At 47.5% G+C, this 20,473-nt stretch overlaps 2 protein-coding genes across 25 annotated transcripts in view; both read right to left on the reverse strand.

Moving 5' to 3' along the window:
• LOC119117275 overlaps positions 1 to 20,473 on the reverse strand; it is a 376,942-nt gene that overhangs the window by 238,666 nt on the left and 117,803 nt on the right. The gene's annotated exons all lie outside the window — the stretch shown is intronic.
• The window catches only part of sox5 (SRY-box transcription factor 5), a 45,959-nt gene that overhangs the window by 2,689 nt on the left and 22,797 nt on the right, over positions 1 to 20,473 (reverse strand). For 2 of the 7 annotated variants that reach the window (XM_037243297.1, XM_037243294.1), the window contains 10 exons: positions 19,741 to 19,913; positions 19,368 to 19,436; positions 13,922 to 14,048; positions 12,418 to 12,503; positions 9,022 to 9,180; positions 4,988 to 5,189; positions 2,453 to 2,628; positions 1,396 to 1,498; positions 1,155 to 1,328; positions 32 to 248 (listed from right to left, as the gene is read on the reverse strand). In XM_037243297.1, the coding sequence (XP_037099192.1) occupies positions 32 to 248; positions 1,155 to 1,328; positions 1,396 to 1,498; positions 2,453 to 2,628; positions 4,988 to 5,189; positions 9,022 to 9,180; positions 12,418 to 12,503; positions 13,922 to 14,048; positions 19,368 to 19,436; positions 19,741 to 19,913 (1,486 nt within the window). The remainder of the gene's footprint in view (positions 1 to 31; positions 249 to 1,154; positions 1,329 to 1,395; positions 1,499 to 2,452; positions 2,629 to 4,987; positions 5,190 to 9,021; positions 9,181 to 12,417; positions 12,504 to 13,921; positions 14,049 to 19,367; positions 19,437 to 19,740; positions 19,914 to 20,473) is intronic. The other 5 variants (XM_037243296.1, XM_037243298.1, XM_037243300.1 and 2 more) reach the window with 5 other exon arrangements.

Consider the following 20,473-nt stretch of genomic DNA (forward strand, 5'->3'; position numbering starts at 1 on the left):
CTCCATGCGCAATTTGATTTTGTCAACTCACCCCACACTGAAGTACTGCCTCATTTCCTGTCGCCGGGAGCGCATGATGGCTTTGTACTCGCCGATGCGTAGCTTCTTGCCGTCCACCAGGCACGTGCGCTTGGGCCGCGGCTTGTACTTGTAGTCGGGGTACTTCTCCAGATGCTGCTTGCTGAGGCGCGCCTGCTCCTCGTAGTACGGCTGCTTCTCCAAGTTGGTCATGGCCTTCCAGCGCGAGCCTTGGAAAGACGAAGGTTGTGGTAAATGCCGAGCTCCGGTAATAATGAATATAAAATCACAGTAAAAAAATAATATAATATCTCAAAATGATCATGATAGAATAATTAATAATAATGATAAAATAATAAATAATAATAATGGTAAATTCCCAGGATGCCAAATTACCCAGAGCAATTAACGAAGCAGGAGAAATTGTTCGCCGCTAATGATGACTCATTATTACCAGAACAAAATGAGGGAGGGGCGACCAGATGATAAAGAGGCTTAAATCGAGCCCTCCACTCGGGGAAAGCGGGGGGCGACAGGTAAGGCCCCGTTCCCGTGGATCGGAACCATGCGCGTGCCTGTTCCCCCCCTCTAGCGCAGCTTCATATCTGGTCTGAATTTGCTCTCGACTACTGTATGTTTAATGGCTAAAAGCTGTCAGCACTTGGCCGTTCTCATCTGTTCTGCGATCTGTTAGCAATTGAGGCCGAGAGAGATACAGAGCGAGCGAGGGAGAGCCAAAGAGAGAGAGAGAGAGGAGGCTTATTAAAACCAGATTTGCCTCCGTTATAAAACGCTTAGGAGCTCTTTAAAATGTCAGGGCCGATCCCGGCGGTCCGGGGGAAATGTCAGGCGGCGGCGCGTTGCTTGTTTAATGCATAATGAATTATATCATCATTTGTCGGAGGCTCGTTCTCGTTTACGCGACACCGCCGTTTGGGAAGAAATCACTGGTGGGAAAAAGATGATACATCCAACTTTCTCTGACCAGTTTTGAACTGAGAGAGCCGGCTAATAAAAAAAAAAAGGGCTTTGACGCCAAATAGGCAATTACAAATCTTGATGTGTTGCAGATTTCCCGTCTTCCGGGATCAGCATTAATGACTTTAACCGATCCGATTTCGAACACGCGTGCTTACCGAGGATCTTGCTGATGTTGGAGTTGTGCATGTCAGGGAAAGCCTGCAGAATCTTCCTGCGCTCATCCTTGGCCCACACCATGAAGGCGTTCATTGGCCGTTTGATATGCGGCTCGCTGCTGCCGCGACCTCGGGCCTCGCGGAATATCCGAGAGTCGGACACGCTCGGGGAACCTAAAAAAAAAGAATTGCACCAACATGAGGTTTTTGGAATTCTTGGAAATGTTGCCGAGTCGCTTACCGTCGGAGTCGCCGCTCATGGTGAAGTCCAGCATGGCGTGGCTGAACTTGTCCTCGGCCTGCTGCTTCAATTGTTGACTCAAACTCTCCAAGGCCGCTTTGTCCTGGCCACACAAGAACCCGGCAGGCAATCAAACACAAAAGTCCACCAAACTTCCACATCAGGAAAGCGAAGCGACCTTGCAATCACGCTAATTGTCCAAAAAGCATCGGCGCGTGTTTTCAACGATTTAAACGACTGTTTTGGATCCGCTGCCACCTGCGCCAGCCGAGCGGCGGCGGCGGCGGCTCTCAGAGGGTCGACGCATTAGCGGGAGAGCGAGGCCACGCCGCGCAGCCCCCCCGAGAATTTATTACGGCCAATAAAAGCCTGATTTACTGCGCATTTACATGCTTAATGTACGCTGGAACTTTTTTTTTTTTTTTTTACAGTTTAATTAGAGCAGGAAACAACCTAGTCTTCTAAAACAACCTCCCCAAAAAAATAAAAAAATCTCCATTTGTGACCTGACTAGATAGCGAGCGTGCTAATCGCACTGTTTTTAGCTCAAAACACTTTAATTGTCGCCGATCATTTTCACTTCAATAGAAACGAGAGCCGTTTATCTCGCTGGAGTTATCTGCCGAGAGATTTGGAAGAATTATCTGCGTGTCAAACAAGTGATCAGACCTGATTGCCGGACGGAAAAAAAAAGGGACATAATGTCTTCCAAACGCTCTGATATTAAGATTAAATTTTTTTACGGGAGGGGATGAAGAGGGAGACAGAGTGGATGGCAGCCTAGTCTGACATTAAGCCCCAGCGCCGTACACCAGAAAAGTGGATTGAGCGGCTGACACGGGCGCCGAGACACAAAGTAGCGACAAAACTAATCCCACCCGGAGTGTCACAGACGACTCTGTTGTCGCCGGGCGAAAAATGGAGGGGGGGGGCGAGCCGGAGTTAACAGCTTTTGAATTCAGGCATGGGAAAATAAAGTAAAGTCGTCTATCTATGCTAGCGACCTAGAGTGACAGCTAAATAAAGGTTCCTCCACTAGATGGCGCCGTTTGCTTACCTTGTCGGCGCGCCCGTTGTTGAGTCCGAGGCTGCTGACGGCCGCCACTTTAGCGTCGAGCACTTGCTGCTCCCGCTTGAGTTGCTCTTTCATTTGCCGGGCCTCGGCGAACGCCTTGGTCACGGCCTCGTGGTCGTTCAGGTAGGCACCCGAAGACAGAGACGACAGCAAGTCTGCTAGTACGGGAAAAAACACAGCCACTATTATTTCTTTCATTTTTTTGTTTTTAATGAAGTGAACGTAATTGGCGCGGTGTGTTTATGTTTAGAGGAGGCGGGAGTTTTTCAGCCAGAATAAATCTCCCCTTTAGCCACGAGGTAAAGACATTAGCATACACTTGAGGAGGAGGGGAAGTGAGTCACAATGCGCCCCAAGATGGCGTGCCTTCAAACCGCCTCCGTCCATCCCCGCCTTCAGATTACGCATGTACAAATGTGCATTAGAGTGCCTCGTCGTCCAGAGGCGCAACCAGGTAACCCTACAGAGTACCCCGTCGCTAACAAAACGCCGCCGCTGGCTTTTGCCGCCTTTATCTACGCTAAGCCGCCCCCGTTAATGCCATCTCAGGCCAGATTACCGGATTCACATTGGTAATGACAGCGCCGTGAACTCTTTTTACAAGTCTGCATGTGAAAGCGGGCCTAAAGAAGAAGGTGATGGAATTGGGTGGCAGTCAATTTTAATCTTAAAAAAAAAAAAAAAAAAGCCCCTCCATGTCAATGTGTGTGTTCCGATGACAGTGATGCCAAATGTGCGTGACCCACATAAAAGGGGGCGGGGCTCCATTTCACCACGCACATTTTACCCCCTTCTAAATCTCTCCCGACAGGAGAAAAGCATTTTGAACCACAAAAAGGCTCACGACAGGGAAACTTTCGTGACAGCGACAAACACCAAAAAAAAAAAAGTGTTTGAAATTGAAGGCAGTGACAGGCCTTCGATTTGACTCGAGATGAGAAAATGGATAGACGTGACGTGGCTCGAGGTCTGTTAGGCCAAAACAAAAAAAGAATTCTCAATCCAGAAAAATGGCCACAAAGATGGCCGACATGCTATAATTATTTGCATCGATAATATTCTTCTAAACTCATCCTAAAAACGTCAAACGCGACCCGCGGCCGCATCAAAACGAGCCGCATCTTTTCCAATTTATCGGGCCCGCCAATCCCCTTGTGAACTCGTAACAAGAACCCTAATACGCTGATGACCGACCGGCGAAACTAACCGGCAACAGATGGAGCCCGCCATCACAAAAGCGTCCGATCGCACACAAACTTTAAACACTGTAATCCATTTTTCCCCAACAAAAAACATCTGGGAGCGCAAATCCACTAATCTGATATTAAATCCTCCGATTTGTTGAAAAACAGTGAGATTAGCCAAGAAGTCAGATGCGGAGTGGGAGGGGGGGGGAGTGATTGAGTTTGAGCATTTGACTTGTGTGCTGTCATTGTGTCATTAACGCTGAGTGTTTGCGCTGTCCTGGCTCATGTAAGAGCCTTGTCTAATCTCATTGCTGATACCTCCTGTCTGTCATACGTTGCCTCGCTTTATTATTCCCCCCCGCTTCAAAGAAAAAAAAAAAAATGGAAGGGTGTTAATCCCCCTTCCATCTTTCCGCCTTCCCCCCATCGCCACCTCGTGTCTCTCTGTCTCTTTCAGTCACTAATAAACACATAACAATGCAGCGGGGCCCCCCCAAGGCAAATAGTGACACGGGCGAGGGGAGGGGGAGGGGGCGAGCAACAACAACACAAACACATTAATTATAGCCTGTTACATATGTGAAGTATTTGAACTATCAGTGCGGCGTGAAAAATGGATTAAGCGCACAAAACGGTGATTCATTGATGTCGTATTTCACGTACGCGTGTGAGGGTGCATATGGTCGGGGATGATTACGCCGCCGACAATGGCGCCACTTGCAAGGAAGAGTGCTATTTTGGTCATGTGGGCCAACAGAACATCCAGGAATATTGCATTTAAAAAAAAAAATTGGCTGCGTGGCTCCAGCGAGACAATTCAGATGTGCGTCATGGAAGCGTCAAGAGGAAAAAAATATCTAATTTATACATAGAAAAAAAAAAAGTGTACCGTATTTTCCAGACTATAAGGCGCGCCGGACTATAAGGCGCACCTTGAATGGCCCATTATAAAACTTTGTCCTTATATAAGGCGCACCGGACTATAAGGCGCACCATTAATGCATCCGATTTTTAATCCAAATCAAATCATTCTCCATTTTATCTTTTTTATTTCAACTTCAGACGCAACAAATTACTTTATTATCACAAAATAATGATCCATAGTCTTTTTGATTCATCATTCATAGTCTTCAGCGGGCCACATATGATTGATTTCATGACACAATGCTTCGGGCCAGTTTAAATTTAGGAATTTGGTCCATATATAAGGCGCACTGTCGGTTTTTGAGAAAATTTTAGGTTTTTAGGTAGCACCTTATAGTCCAGAAAATACGGTGTGTATATATATATATATATATATATATATATGTATTCATTTATGTTGACCAACCTATTGAGCTGACTCTGCCCGGAGGTCCTCCGATGCTGGAGGGGGCGACACTGTGCTTCATGGAGCCGGCGGGGCCCAGCTTGGCAGCAGCGGCAGCAGCAGCAGCGGGGACCTGTGGGGAAGTTGGGGGGGAGTTGGGTGACTTGCTCTCGGATGCCTTAGGCTTGGCCGACAGGTTCAGTGGCTGTGCACCCTCACTGTCCTGCAAAAACCAAAACAGCACAGTGTCGCCCGCTGTGACTAGAAATTTGGGTGCGGGAGACGGAGCTTCTCTCCAAAATCGGAAAATGGAGCCCATGCACAGCGATTTAAGGCAAGCCTTGCTGGACAGTTGATTCGGTGCATGCCACTGCCCAAACGCGAGGGGGACGAACGGAACATTCCGGCGCCAATCACGGACATTCACATGCAAAGACAAGTTGCAGTCAAGCCGCCCTTCCGCGTACATGCCGCATGCAGGCAAGGCCTTGGACAACATGCAAAAAGATGCTCTCCCTTGACCTTTGACCTCTTGCAACAAGCCGACTCATATTGTCGGGCTCGTTCTTCAAATCGACGGCCGTGACCACGGGATCGACCTCCATCATCTCGGTATTTCTAGATTTGAAGCGCAACGATCACCTCCGCTCACTAAATGAATCGGCGTAAGACACGACCCCCGGGGGGGGGGTTGTTATCACGTTTGTTGCCATGGCAACGTCACCCCCTCCCCTGCTGTTGACCTAATCCAACCGGGGTGGGAGCTACACGTGACAGGAAGCCAAGAGGCCACGGATGTAGTCCCATCATTCCGTATCATTAAAACGCCGCTATGAGAAGGTAAAGTTGAACTATTTCATCTTCAAATGAAATTTCATTCTCCCGGAATGGAGACATTCCGTTATTTTCCCGTGCGGTAATTAGTCTAATTGCTGCGAGTCGTACAATACGGTGGATTCAAGTTCTGTACTGTATCTGGTTGGGGGGGGGATCCACTCATTAAGACCGACTTTCTCTGATTGGCACTCCTTAAGCCTTATGAGCCCCTCACAACTCAATTAAGCCCGTCCAATTAAACCCCCCCCCGTGCTACGTGCTTGCATGTGAGCGCCACTTTGGCTGCGTGTGTGCCCAGGCCTAACCGGATTGTCCTTCATTAGGTGCGTCAAGGAGGGGGGGGTTCACTAAATCAAACCTCCAAAGATGTCTTCAGTGAGACAATGGGCCGAGAAGGAGGACAGGATCTTCTCAATCCTGACCCATATTATGGTAGGCTTTGGCTTGGGAAGGCGTTTGAATATTTATTACAAATAGATAATGCCTCTCGTACAGCGGATGGGGGAATTTCCTCCCCGAGCCAAGGCAAATCCCACGGTGGGAAGGTGGCCAACCTGCATTATGCCACTGTGGAGGAATTAGTTGAGACAGTCAAGCTGAGAGGCTTGGACCCACTTGTTGTGTACGCGCGAGAGCGAGAGACATTGTTCAACAAGCTCTAAATCTTCCGAGTGCGTGTGAGGCCTCCCGAAAGCTTCTCAAAGGCTTGGAATGTGGAATTAATACAATTGCTTTTGTGTCTCTCTTGGCTGATGAAACGGGCCGCGAGATTCCAGACCGAAAAGGAAGCTGTGTGTGAGCGCTCTGCGGTTTATGATTACCAGCCTAATGCATTTCGCTCGTCCGCCTTCCCTAAACTGGATGTGAGTTTTAGCGTCATATCTAATTGTATTACAATGTATTCTCGTGCACTTGAGATTTTATTGCAATTTGCACAAAAAGCTTGAAATTGTGTGTAGAGCCGTTTAAATGTTCTTTGACTGCCCATTAGACGTATTAAGAAGATTTGCCACGTGTAACTAGGCGGCACAGTAACTCATTTAGGGGGGGAGGGTTGGCCCCATGAATAGCCCCCCCATGATGCCGGCACTGCAATGAGTTTTTTTTAAAACAAAAAAATTAAATGTAGTTTTTTTTTCTGTCATAGAGATTTAGGCTGCAAGTGGCATTCCAAAACACTGGTATTTATATTTTAGTATATTTCAGCTTTTTTTTTTTTTAAATCAGAAAAACTGGTCAACTTTTCTACATTAGATATTAATAATGATAATAATTAAAAAAATATATCTCAAAAGTCTGATGTGCTAGAAAAAAATAAAAATAAAAAAATAAACAAAAATAATTCTTGACTAAAATTAGCCCGTTGACCAGTGTAATTAATTATAAATCAGAAATTGCTTGTATTTGTTAATATGCCAACCGATAGTCAGAATAACGACAAAAAAAAATTGTTCTCCAAAATCTTGAATTAGGTCGAATGTGTTGTTGAGAGCAGTCGCCACTTTCTTGTGCTCCATATGGCGCATCCACTGTCCACCCAAAGAGGCACTCTTGCGTATAAGGAGGCTGCACTGATTTCTGCTTGTGTCTTCTTCAACACCTGTGTGTGTGTGTTGGTGCGTGCACGTGTGTGTGCACGCCCCAGTGTCTCACCCGAGGGTAAAGCACTTAAGTGATGTGTGCCTGAATCCAAACAGCTGTGAGCAAAGGCAGGCAGCGGGTCTCTAAATGACTCCAGACCTGAGACACAACCCACGGGGGGAAAGGCACCTCTGAAATATACATGTCACTCACCCAAAGAGCGAGCGAGCGAGAGAGAGAGAGAGGAAAAGGCGGTAAAAGAGCGGATGATAGAAAGGGATGAGCACAGCGGTCACTTGGCCATTTGGGCTCCGCGGGGCCCGCCGGGGTCCAGGCGCATGTCAGATAGGTTATTACGGATTTTCCGCCACAGGCTGCAGCACTCTGGGGTCAGCCCAAGTCCATATATATGCTAATAGCGCCGTGCCGTCAGGATGTGACCCTGCTTGTTCTCATGAGAATTTTCAAGTGTATTTTTTTTTTTAGTTGCATTCAATACTGAAGGGAAATCGGGACTATCACACTTGGAGTTTACGGAGCTTGACCTCAAAGCACACGAAGAAAAAAAGAAATCACTATAGCCGACAAACATCCTAAATTGTGATTTGGAGGCACACTTGGGAGTCCTGCAATCCAAATAGCCGATAGATTCCACAAAATCGCAGCAAAGTGTTTTTAATAATCTACACTGGTCTCTCAATTTATAAACAACCAAATTTACGTTTTTCAATACAAATTACTCTATTTTTAATCTCAGGAAAAGAAGAAAAATGTGCACATATGGTGGCAGCCAATAGAAAAATGGATGTTTAAACTTACAAAAGTGGCTAGCATAATGCTAACACACAATGCAAAATGCCATAGACGGGCTGACAATATTAGCATCAATGCTGCGGTAGTTAGAATGATTATTAATGAAGCAAACCACATTTGAATACTGAGAGGCATAGATTCTTTATCCTCATAATTTTTGAGACACCAAATAGTATCCATAAAATAATTTTCATAACATCCATTGACATAATAGAACGTTCTCATCGTAGAGTGGTGCTTGGGTTTTCCTTCTAAAATCACATAAGGACACTTTGGCCCTCTTTGTCGGAGAGAGTGTGTGTCTGTGTGTGTGTATTTGTACGAACGGGCCCCAAAGGCCGAGCACATATTCACTGAATTCCACTCGGATTCCCGCCGCCGCCGCCATCGGCCGGCCAGCTGAGAAAATGGCGCAAAGAGCAAAACGTCCACGCTGCGTCGCTCTCTGCTGACGTGCTGAGGTTTTATCAGCAAAACTTGATTATTTGAGAAGTCAAGAATAGAAAAAAGCGGGGGACCATGCGCACGACACATCAGGACAAATATTTTCAGTGTTTGTGCGGTCGCGCAAGAAAACGCCGACTTTTTTTTTTGTAATTTGCAGCAATCTTGTCGAGGTTGAGCACGGCCAATTTTCAGTCAAGAGCCAAAAAAAGAACTAATTGAATTTTGGGGCTGTTCCATTTACCCAAAAATAAATTTTGTTTTCTGGAGTAAAATTAAAAAAAAATTATAATTGGAATTGAACACCAATTTGATTGCACCTAGCGGCTTTTCCCGCCTTTACCACACAAGCACACGTTGAGATATTTTTTTTTCTTTACCTTGGTCTTGTTTGGCTGCGGGGAGCAACGACTCTTGTCGCTCTGCGCGTGTGCGTTGGTGGGCGGGGAGTGCGTGCCCAGGTTGGCTTGGGACGCCAGGCCGTGCTGCTTGGCCCCGGGGGAGACCTGCATGGCCGCCAGCTGAGCCGCGTACAACTGCTGCAGTGTCAGGAGAAAGTGAAAAAAAAAAAGGGGGGGGGGGGGGGGGGCAACGACATGAATAAATGAATACCGCGGACAAAAAAGAAGACGAGGTCGGCTAAAAAGCTCAAGAAGAGAAGGCCATTAGTGGCCGGGCTTGTTTGTGCGACACAGAAAAGGGACGCGACTACTTTTTCCTTTGCCCCCCCTTGGGAGCGACGCTAACAGCCTCTCTGACAGGCCCCGAGATGTCCCCTGCAGGTGCACGGCGGGATATCGAGGTCACGCCGGGCGTGTTGCTCAAGGTGACCCCCCCAACCCAAAAAAAAGTTCAAACTGCTGGCAAACAACTTTTTTTCTTCTTTGTTTTTATTTGGGTGAATTAAATCAGGTTTATGGACGGAACAAAACAGCTTGCCACCATTATCTACGTATTGTAATTAAATGGAATTATTAAGAGTCGGAAGAGTCTTCAAAATTGCGCAAGACTCTTTCAAGTGATTCAATAGAAGTTTCCGAGGCGCCTTGTCGATGAATTGACGTTTCTTTTTTTGCGGGAATGAACAGATGTGTGTTTTTGAAAAGATTATTATTTATTTCGGATTTTGTTTTCTGAGAGGCAGCTTCTTCTCCTAATTTATTTCTTTTTTAATATTTTTTTTTCTGGTCTATAGTTTAACTTGAGTCCTTCTGTTGGGCTTTGGCGGCCGGCCACCGGCGTCAAACAAAGGCTGCTTTATGCAAATGGCCGCCTTTGCTATTCTCCTCCTTCTCTTCCTCCGACAGCCGCCGTAACTCGCCATCCCCATCCGCTGTCTCCGTACGGACATTTTGTCTCTCTTTTAGACAAATAAGACGAGCGAGTCAATCGAGCTGGCGTGCATAGAGGCAAAACAGTTTGAATGGCGGATTTAATCTGCTGCTTGTCACTGGCAATATTTGCCGGGAGCTCCACAGTAGAAATAAAAAAAACGCAGGTGTCGGAACTTACGGCGGGGCCGGCTCGCTGAGAACAGATCAGCTTCAATGAAGTGCTCTGTGTGGCTCGCCCCTCCCCTACCCGTCGCCCTCCCACCGGCCGCACCCCCCCCCTAGCCAGCGCACCACGGGCGCAATATGTGTGTGTGTCCTGCCATATTCGGACCAGTGCTTCAAAGGCCGCTTTATTTGCGGACTGAATTGAGTTCCATTACAAGGCCGGCTCCCGTCACTCAAAGCTTGCTCAATGGGCCGGCGCACAATCACACACACACACATGCACGCTACAGAGGGCACCGCCGAGTACGCCCAAAGCGTCGCCGCAACGGCGTGCATGTCAACAAACAGGAATTGACAGCGCAAAGCCTCCTGGGTGGACTGGAGGAGCACAAGCGCGGTGACACACACACACACATACGCGGTGAATCAACAAATGAGAGGGGGGGAAATGCAATCATAGTTGTTGGATGAGAATAAGGAATTTGAAATGTCACTCCTCAGCCACGCTTGTGTGGTGCGTTTGAACTGTGACAACCATCTCCTCACTTTGCCTCTAATCCCCTATGAAACATATGTGTGAGTCTCTGGCCGTGAGCTGTGGTAGACAGCAGATGTTCAATACGTATCCGAAAAACCATATTGATGCCAAGCAACTATGTTGAACTTAGAGGAGGAGCTTCATTGTCATTCGTAGCTTCATTCGTTGTCATCTCAGTGGGGGGGGGCATCTTTTCTGCGTATGCGTGTGAGATGCTCCTCGGCCAATAATCTGCGGTTTTACTCAGATTACCAGCTCCCCCCCCCTGCTCGCTCTTTGTTGTCAAGAGTCCGGCGGGCGCTTGAGTGAGGCGGCTATTGTTTGCGCCGACACTGAGGACCATTGTGCCCAAAAACTTCTAATGGATTCCTCTCTGTCTGTCTTTCCGTCTGTCTGTCCCGCTTCCTGACCGCTAATGTGGGCTCGTCGCGGGACAGAAATAGAAAGAAGCCACCAAAAGAGAAAATTCTTGATACCATGTGATCATATCGGATGACGTCTCTTATTGCCCCGCCCCCTTTCCCCCTTCATCCGCCGGCCTGTCTGTTGTCCGCCTGTCGTCCATTCCTCCGGTGTACGGCGCGGTAATCCAGGACAATATGTTCCAACATCTGCCTCTCCATATGATGCCTGACCCACGCCATTGACCCTCTTTAAGCCACGCACAAGCACACACACACACAATTCGCCTCTCGCTCCTCACTAAACGACTCCATTTTTTTCCCGCGCACCCCCCCCCACACACACACACTCCTAAGTGCATTTGTATCTGCCGGTCTCGCTTGTCCTTCTCGGCCCATTTGTGTGGATAATATCAATAATATCAAGGGTCAATAAAGGGAGGCAGATTAATACAGTCTAATGCACAATGTCACACTCGCCCCCTCCCACCCCAGATTAAGATGCTAAATGCCAACCTTGTCCACTCGGGGTGCCTCGCGAAAACCCACGTTAAGCTGCCATTGAGTGTGAGAGCGACTCGCAGAAAGAGCCTTAAATCGTTAGGAGATTAATAATTTTTTATTTTATTTTCTCCGAACAGCAAAGCACTTAAAGGACACTTTTTTGGTATTATTATTATAGCTTTCAATGGATTCGCTTGAAAAAAATCTCAGCAAAAGCTCACTCGGTAGTCTGCATTTTGATAAACGAGATGCGATATTAGTCAGCCTTTTACGTATTTTCCCGGAATTTCAAGTTCTCAAAACCGAGCCTTATTGTAAAAGTCGGATGTATTTATAAACGCGTGCGGGGAAATATATTGCGTCGCTATGGCAACCTAAAGACCAAGACTTCCTTATCAAGTGAGATGATCCTCATATTTAGACTTGGTGAACCCGGCCAAATCTCTGACAAAGCCTTAATCTCAATGTAGATGGATGGAAGATGGTTTTTTTCCGGGAGGGGAGGGGGGACAAAGCCGAGATTTTAAGTGACGGCGGAACATATGGGCTGCTAGATTGTAACAGTGATCTGAGGACAGTATCAACACACACACACACACACACATATACACACTCGGGTGAGCCCTAATGAAATCTGCGCTGGCGCTGAGAAACGTTTGCGCTGATAGAATTTCACACAGCTTTTCTATTTCTCCCCGTCGTGCTTCACATATGGACCCGGCGGCGTGTTTGGGCTAACAGGTGCGCGGGAATCGTACGATAGCACCGCTTGACCTAACGGGGTCGCGATGTCTCACGGGGTCATTTCTGCGGAACGGCGGTTAAAATCCATACCTGAAGCTGAAGCTGGCCCAGGCCCGGTGTGGCGGCAGCTGCCGCCGCCATTGTTGTCGGGATGAGCTGCAGAGGGTACGGGTCACCTGTCCAAAAAAAAAAAAAAAGATCATGTCAGTCATGCAGTCGATCCCGGTTTGATAGTGTAAAATTCTGATAACCAATAATTTATTCTTATAGTAATATAATAAATAATCATTATTTATTATTAATATTATATATATATATTTTTTTTTTGTATTAATTTTATTTATTTTTTATTTACAGGAGCAATGACCTCTCTGAAGCTCAACTTTAAAGGTAAGCTTGCATCAAATCTTACTCCCCCAAATTTTTAAAAGCCGACCTTGAGTCAATTCCCGTTTCCACGCCCACAAACTTTCTCTTGAACTTTCCCGCAAGCAAAAAAAACCCAAAAAACGCAAAGCCACCACGGGGGTTTCACCGGTAGCTGTTAAGTGTGTATTTTTCGCTTGCCCTCCAAACCCCGCCCCTCCCATTCTGTGCAGCTGTTAAAGCTGCCCTTTGTGTGCACGGCCCTTAATGAAAAGCCTGATTGTGTGTCTTCCTCCCTTAATACCCTCTGACAAAGAACGGCGAGGTGAGTGAGGGGGATTCTGATAAAGCGGGCGGCGCTCTTGTCATTAAGAGCCGCCGCCGGCAATTGTGCCACTTTCCTCTCTTTTTTTTTTCTTGATTTTCTTTTCAAAACTGTTCTATCATCATCTGCACTGGACACTCCATTAGGTACACCTGCACCAACCAGCACTGATTCATACTGAGTAAAAATAAATAAAAATTGTGCACGTGTTCCTAATTTTGCGACCATCCTACATCTTGTCAGGGCTGATAAATGTGGAAAAAGCGTGCAGGTGCAGATAGCTGGAATTCGTTGAAGGCGAGTGTGTGTGGGGGGGGTAATTGTCATGCAAATTAAATTGAAATGTGTTAAATGAAGTCCCTTTAAATCCTTCTTCATCGCCACCTTTGAATGTTTTTAGGATTTGAAAGAGTACAGTCAACTTCCCATATCACTCTGATTCTAAAATATATTTCCAATAGTAACAAATTTCCCCTGACAAAATAGTTTTGCGTATTAACAACGCGTAGGAGCCGCTATTCATTTTTTTGCGTTTCGTATATCGCAAATGCATCGACTGTCTTGTGCGTGTGTGGGCTGCGTTGGAAGCCCGTTTTGGCTGCGGCCCGTGTTAATGTGAGAAGAACCTGGGGCAGGTCACATTATGCCCCCCCCTCCTCCCCCCTCTACTTTCCTCACCCCCCATGGAGCATTTTATTCCCAGCATCTCCTGGCAAGTGTCTCTTTTTCGCTCTCCCTCTTTATCGTGGTAAACAACACATTGCCACACAGCCGGAGCGTGATCGCCAAAAAAAAAAAAAAGTCATGTTGCTTTTATAAATCGAAAAATAGAAGACAAACGGTCGGAGCCAAGAGTGAGGGAGATGAAGATAATTTTAAGTTTTTATTTTCAATGCTACTCACTGCAGCCCGGTTTGTAGTTGAAGCCGGGTGGCATGAGGAAGCCCTGCTGGGCCGCCGCCGCCGCCAGGGTCCTCTGGTCCGGGGGAAAGACGGGAATCATCAGCGGCGGGAGTTGGCCCTGGACCTGCTGAGGATGCAGGGAGGGGCGGGGAGAAGAAGGACGGGCGGGGGGTACAAAAGAATGGTTGAAACAGTAGCATTGGTTTTTTTGAATAATCAAAATTCACATTCCCACATAATTTATATTCATTGACATGTGATGCATTCAGGCTCTTCTGGACTATTGGACATATGGAACACACACGTAACAAAGACACACACGCACACTCAGCAGCTGGCCTTTTCCTTTTTTCCGATTTGAAAGATGATGTCCTTCCATTGAACGCACTCGCAAGTATCGGCGGCGCTCTTCGGCACGCGGCCACGCGACTTCACAAGGTTTCCGTCGGATTTTAAAAGAAGAAGAAGAAAAACTCCGATCGGGCGTCTTTGGCAGAGTAACCAAGAGAGAGCGAAGGAGAAGAGACGGACGGGGGAGTCAGAAAAAGAGAGAGAAGTAGGAGACAGATGGTTGCACAAAGCAGCTCGCTGCCAAAAACAACGCACAAAGGCTCGTGTGTGTGTGTGATGGACGGACGTACAGTTTTGAGATGGGAGAAAGGTGACAGAGGGACGATAAAAAAAAAAAGAAAAAGACGCAAGCTGCTTCTATGGAGACGCAGAAAGTCATTTTGGCCGTCCCCACTTTCAAAATGGAATCTAATCGTTCCCATCATCAAAAATCATTCTTCCCCCGACGCCCTTCGATGAGTAAACGGCGGCCATTTTTACTTTGAGGTGATTAGACCTTTGACTCGGTCCCCACTTCTCCTCCACCACCGACCGGAGTGTGTGCTTTGACGCCGGTGACATCCCTGAATAGGATAATAGGCAGGTAATCGCCTTCTGATGTGGAAAATGGATGTGAAATGCCGGCGCAATCATAAAGACGTGGTATTATCCAGTCGCGTTTGAGCGATATGGCCACCTGAAGTGATTGTCGAGTAGTAAAACACTTGTGTGTTTGTGTGTGTCTTCCTCCCGTGTGTCGGCATGCCAGCGACACTGTAATCAAACGATCCCAGCTCAGGGGAATAGTGCTCTCTTCAAGCGGCTCCTGTTTACAACCCCCCTCGTCGCAAAAAAAAATAATAATTACACCACCATTTTTTGGGTTAAGCATAAACCACGCGATCAGAAAGCGAGAGGCATTCCAGCGCGGCGCCCGGACAGGCCCCCCGCGGGGACGAATCACAGGCAGAACAGTTCCGCTTTGCCTTTCAGGCCTAATTGGACATATGCTGGAGTGGAGCTGGCTTGAGATACTGTAATGCGCCATAGGGAGGAGGAGATAGGAGATAGGAGACAAGGAGAGACACATTTGTTTCTTCTTGTTCATCACCAGTGAAAATATCACATAAGATCCTTAATAGCATTCTCGTCGCTGTCCTCTGAACACGCGTTTAAAAAAAAAAACATGAATTACTCGCTGGTGCACAATAGATGGGATTCTCCACAATGGAAGAGAAAGATCTAGCATGAGCGAGGAGAGAATAATTCCCAACCCATATGTTGCTGTAATAATAGTCGACTTAACAGCTGCCGGGCTGCTCAGTGGCACAAAAGTCACGTGGGTCAACAATCACCCGATGGCTTAAGTATGTGGGCCTTCTTCCAAATTTCCACTTGTCCCACCCCAAACTCACAATTTTAATCACAGAAGATGCAATTTATTCAGCTTAACCCGTGCTGGAATAATTGATTGATTAAAAGGAGTGCCCCAAGGCTCCCCTTTAGATACCTTATATTTAGAATGAGTTCATTAAATCAGCACATAATTAAGACAAAAATGTTTTGCCATATGAATCTTCTGAATCAGGAGTGCTGGCTAATTCTTATTTAGGAGTTACGGAACAAAACGGAATTCTCCCCTGAAAGTGAGAGTTTGACGGGAAGGGAAAGAGCCGCTTGTGTACGAAAGCGAGGCCGCGTCTATCAGACAATCTCCACATCTTGGAATATAAAGGCGCATCTGAAAACAGCAGGCACTTTGGGGAATAGCACTCTCCTCAGCTTCACTTTCACATCAGTCCCAAAGTGAACATGAAAACCTTACAACGGCACAGACAAAAAAACATCACACCGTGGTTTCTGTAGCCATTGAGAATGAGGAGCTTTTAATCTTGCCAACCCCCTCCTCCGCATCCAAAAGCCATCAAACAAACAGAAAAGTCGTCTGAAAGAAATACAAATGGACAAATGAGAGCCCGTCAGGAGAAAGCTTCAGCCTCTAATCAGTGCTAAATGTTTTGCAAAAGGATCCGGAAAGCAAGTGAGAAGTTTCACAGGGCCACCGAGGACAGGAGGAATCGTCCTGGCGAGAGAAAGTTCTCCGCGGCGGGGAGAGTGAGCAGAATGAATAAGAGAGGGAGAAGGCGGCGCGGCGCGGCGTGGCGTGGGGAGCTAGCGTCGAGAATAATTGGCAGCCGACGGAGACTGCGTTCACCACGCGCCAGGCGGCACAGCTTGAACTTAAAGCGCCGTCGCGGCATAATGAAGATGTGGCCGCTAATTAACATATGGGGTGCGAAACAGGTTGGTTGGCACGCGGCGTTCCCCACCCCCCCCCAAAAAAAAACTCCAAGGTAAAGTTATTATTGGGGAGTAATTAGCTCTGTGAAGTTAATGCGCTGAACAATAGCTGCCAGCGCCGCGCAATATGGCCCGCATTTGAGCTCGCGAAAAAAAAAAATAGCCTCCGCTAAAGTGCCAGTCCCTCAGCTAAAATCTGTTAGCCGCCATATGCTTCGGCAATTAATGCGAGACCTGGATGACCTTTTGCTGAACAGGGGAGAGAACCGATAATTAATTTGAAGCGTCTCATAGCGCTCCATTTTGATGCTAACTCCTAGCTAACTTGGGACAATACCGAGTCGCTAAATTCCACCGGTCGTTGTTTAATGGGGGAAGATTAAACAATTGTCCGGGCGATTGGGTCAGCCGTCTCGTGTTCCGGTGTGAAAATGAATGAAAGTCTTTTTCCGAGCTGGCGGCCGCATCGGGTCGGTCGAGCGATTGAGTTAGCAACGCAGGTTAGCCTTAATGGACAGCTTGTTAGCCGCTGTCGCCGGCGCGTCTGGCCTCTCTTAAACCAGTCAAAGCATCAGGTGGCTTGACTCATTTTACCTTTTTTTTTTTTCTTTCTCGCCCCTCCGCCCCCTATTACGCTTTCTCGTCTGAAGCGGCGAGCGAGTGCACGCTTGATGAGATGAAAGACGAGGTAGACGGGGGGGAAGTTGAGACGCTCTAAACCGTCCGTTTTGCTCCGGTGACTTTTTGATTCATTAGCCGCCTGCGACTTACTCGCCGCCTCATCCTTGTGTTTCAATACACCGTCGGCTTCTATTCTTTCACGCTTTCGACATAAACCCCCAGACGCTCCGCAGGTGAGGCCCCTTTCACCCCCCCCGCCGCGCTTCCCGGCACGGCGGCCACCGGGGGGAGCCTCGGAGACAAGTCGCCTAATTAGAACGAGAGAAGACGAGAGGGAGAACATGCTCACCCTTTCGAACTTAACAAGGAGGTTCCTGGCGGGGGTCGCGAGGAAAAAAAAACACGTGTCGCCATGCGCACACATGGTTTTTGGCCTGAGAAGACTATAGCGTCTTAGAATGCACAAAGGAAGGATCATTTTACACCCGCCGGAGCTTAGAGGATAAATCTCGATTTTTGTTTAAGATTAGCGTAATGAGGGGCCGAGGGTATGGTTATGGTTACACGCATGTCTAGTCGGATTTTTAGAATCAATAGTTTAGTTAGCCTCAAGCCGAATCAAGACGTTACGGGATTAAGTATACCTCGATTTATGACCGGCCCAAAATGGGAGGTCTGAAATGAAAACGTTGACCTCCAAGTCAAACTCTTTGGCGATGCAGTCTAATAATCGGATATATGAAATCGTATTGTATCTTGAGGGACTGCGATTAATTAACCTCCACCGTTCGTCTCATGGCTCATTGGCGATGCTAATTCCAGGTAAAAATCAATTAGTCCAAACCACAAACGACTTCGGAACGATGAACACGCTCGCTAAATAGTTGTCACGCGCGTAGCTCAATTCCGAAGCTATGAAAAAAAACGTCGGGAAAAATGGCCTCCTTCCACGAAGATGTGTGCCATCCTCTTGTCGTTTCTCACGAGCTTGATCATTCGTTTCATTTCATCACCTCGTCCGAGTGGATGCTTGAAAGCATTCTTCGCGGGCCTTTTGGGGGGGGGGTCGGGCTACACATGCCCGCTACAAACGGAGACACAAGAAGGGGACAGCTGAACTTGGCCTCGTTAGGGGCAATCACAAGGGGCTTATCGCACACATGGTGAACCTGCTGCCCTCGTTCTGGCAACCCCATTGTATTGTGCGGACAATCTGGTCATGAATGATTAAGCGCCGCGTTTTCGCCGACTCTTTGATCCCCCCCCGTTTGATCGCATCGTTTTGGAGATACGTACTTGGTCGCCCCTCTCGGATGCCTACAGCTGCCCTTCCCCCTTTGCGCCATGTGAGAGTCTATTGTTAGAGGAGGGGGGGATTGCACGGAGAGACGCTTGTTTGGGAAAAGGTTGCAAAGTCATGGGAACGGCGCGCTTTGTCTCGGCGGGGTCGTGAGGGAGTGAATCATGAGCGGACGTGTTTATAGCTCCGCACACACAGCTGCGGCAAATGCACACGCCGAGGCGCGCACAATCCGAAACGTTTTTACTAACAACGCAATTGCCAGATACAAAAAAAGGGGATAATTGAACTCACACAAAGCAAATAAACACAAGGCCCCTTATCACGCTAACTTTGTATGGCTAACTCACGGGGGGGTTAAAAGAGGATGTGTGTGTGCTCCGTCTTGGACGGGGTGTCTCGGTTGATACAAAGCGGGTCTTTCTCAGCTCAAAATTCAGTGTCCTCTGCCTTTAGAAAAGCCCGGGCTATTAGTTCCGAGCCACCTGGACCAACATAGAGGCTCCACTGTCGCACCCAAAAAAAAAGGACAATACTTCCATTTTTTGAAGTCGCTTTAGCTCAGTCCCGCTTGGATTTGTACAAGACATCTGCCCCGCCAATATATAGAGAGATTTGGAATAATACCCAGTGAAGAAAAAACAATAAGTGATGATGGTGTTAATACGATTACTTACCGATCGGTACCATAAAAAAAAAAGCTGAGTCATCGCTCTAATTTGCCTCGTAGCTGAGCTAAACTACAAAATGACCTTCCACGCACGCATTTGTGCTGACTCACACGTTATGAAACATACATAAAGCGTCATCTACACACACACACACACACACACACACACACACACACACACACACACACCACACACACACACACACACACACGCACGGCCTCACCTGTATTTGTTGCTGCAGGAGGTTGATTTTGTGCTGCTGCTGCAGGAGCTGCTGCTGTTGCCGGGCAATCTGAGGGGACGAAAAATGGGACATTATTCGAATATACTCAACGTAGGTCTCGGAGGCCCCGGCTTGCACGACAGAGGCGATGAAATATTAAAAAAAAAAAAAACGAGCTCATCTGGTCTCAGCTCGCAGCCAAAGGGTCAGCACTGTCGCGTTGACACACTTAGTGACACAAGTCCATCTGCCAATATTGTTGTGTTGAGACACACACTATAAACTGTCAAAACTGGAGCAGGAACATCTCGACTTTACTCTAAAATATTAGAATGGGTGTTTCCCCAGCTATTGTTGTGGAGCGATGGCGTACCTGGTCCTGCTGTTGCTTGGCCAGCTCCATCTGCTGCCTCTGTTTCTCCATCTGCGAGGCGGCCAGCTTCTTCTGCTCCTCGTGGGCCGCCAGGAGCTGCTCCCTCAGGCTGCTCAGCTGGCCGATCATGCCCATGAGTTGGCGCTCTTTCTCCGCCAGGCTGTCCGGTGTACCTAGATAAGGTGCGAAAAATAAGGAGGGAGGGTTGATTTAGGGTCCACTGAGAGAAATTGAAAGTTCATTCAAGCTCGGCATGAATAGAACGCACGGATGTCTTCTATCCGGAGGCCAGAGATGATTGTGGGAGTCGGGTCAGAAAGGGCAAGGAACAACAAAGTAGTGCAAAGCAGCGGCTTGTTGCTTCGTGTAATATACGACCGCTTTGGGCCTTTGGGGTCCCTTGGACGGAAGGTGTGTTGTAAAACCAGATGTTGACTCGTTTTTTTTTTCCCCTTCTTTCTGGACGATTACTGCCGAGCACATCCATCATTGTCTTTATTGCTTGATTTCCATTTGGAAGTGGAAACATTTGTCAGCAGGTTACGCAAACTAAAAATCGGCTCTAGTCGAAGAAAAAAATCGTAACTCCTAAAAGCAATAGCGACTGAGCTTTTTGCATGTGTGTGTGTGTGTCAGCGAGAGAAAGAAAGTGTCTGGTCTGTGTTTACCCTGCAGTCAACCCGCCTTCTGCTCACATTTAGCATGGCCTGACCTTTAACCCCTCAGATCCTGA

This window comes from Syngnathus acus, chromosome 23 (genome assembly GCF_901709675.1).
Source record: "Syngnathus acus chromosome 23, fSynAcu1.2, whole genome shotgun sequence".
In the NCBI taxonomy this organism is placed as follows: Eukaryota; Metazoa; Chordata; class Actinopteri; order Syngnathiformes; family Syngnathidae; genus Syngnathus; species Syngnathus acus.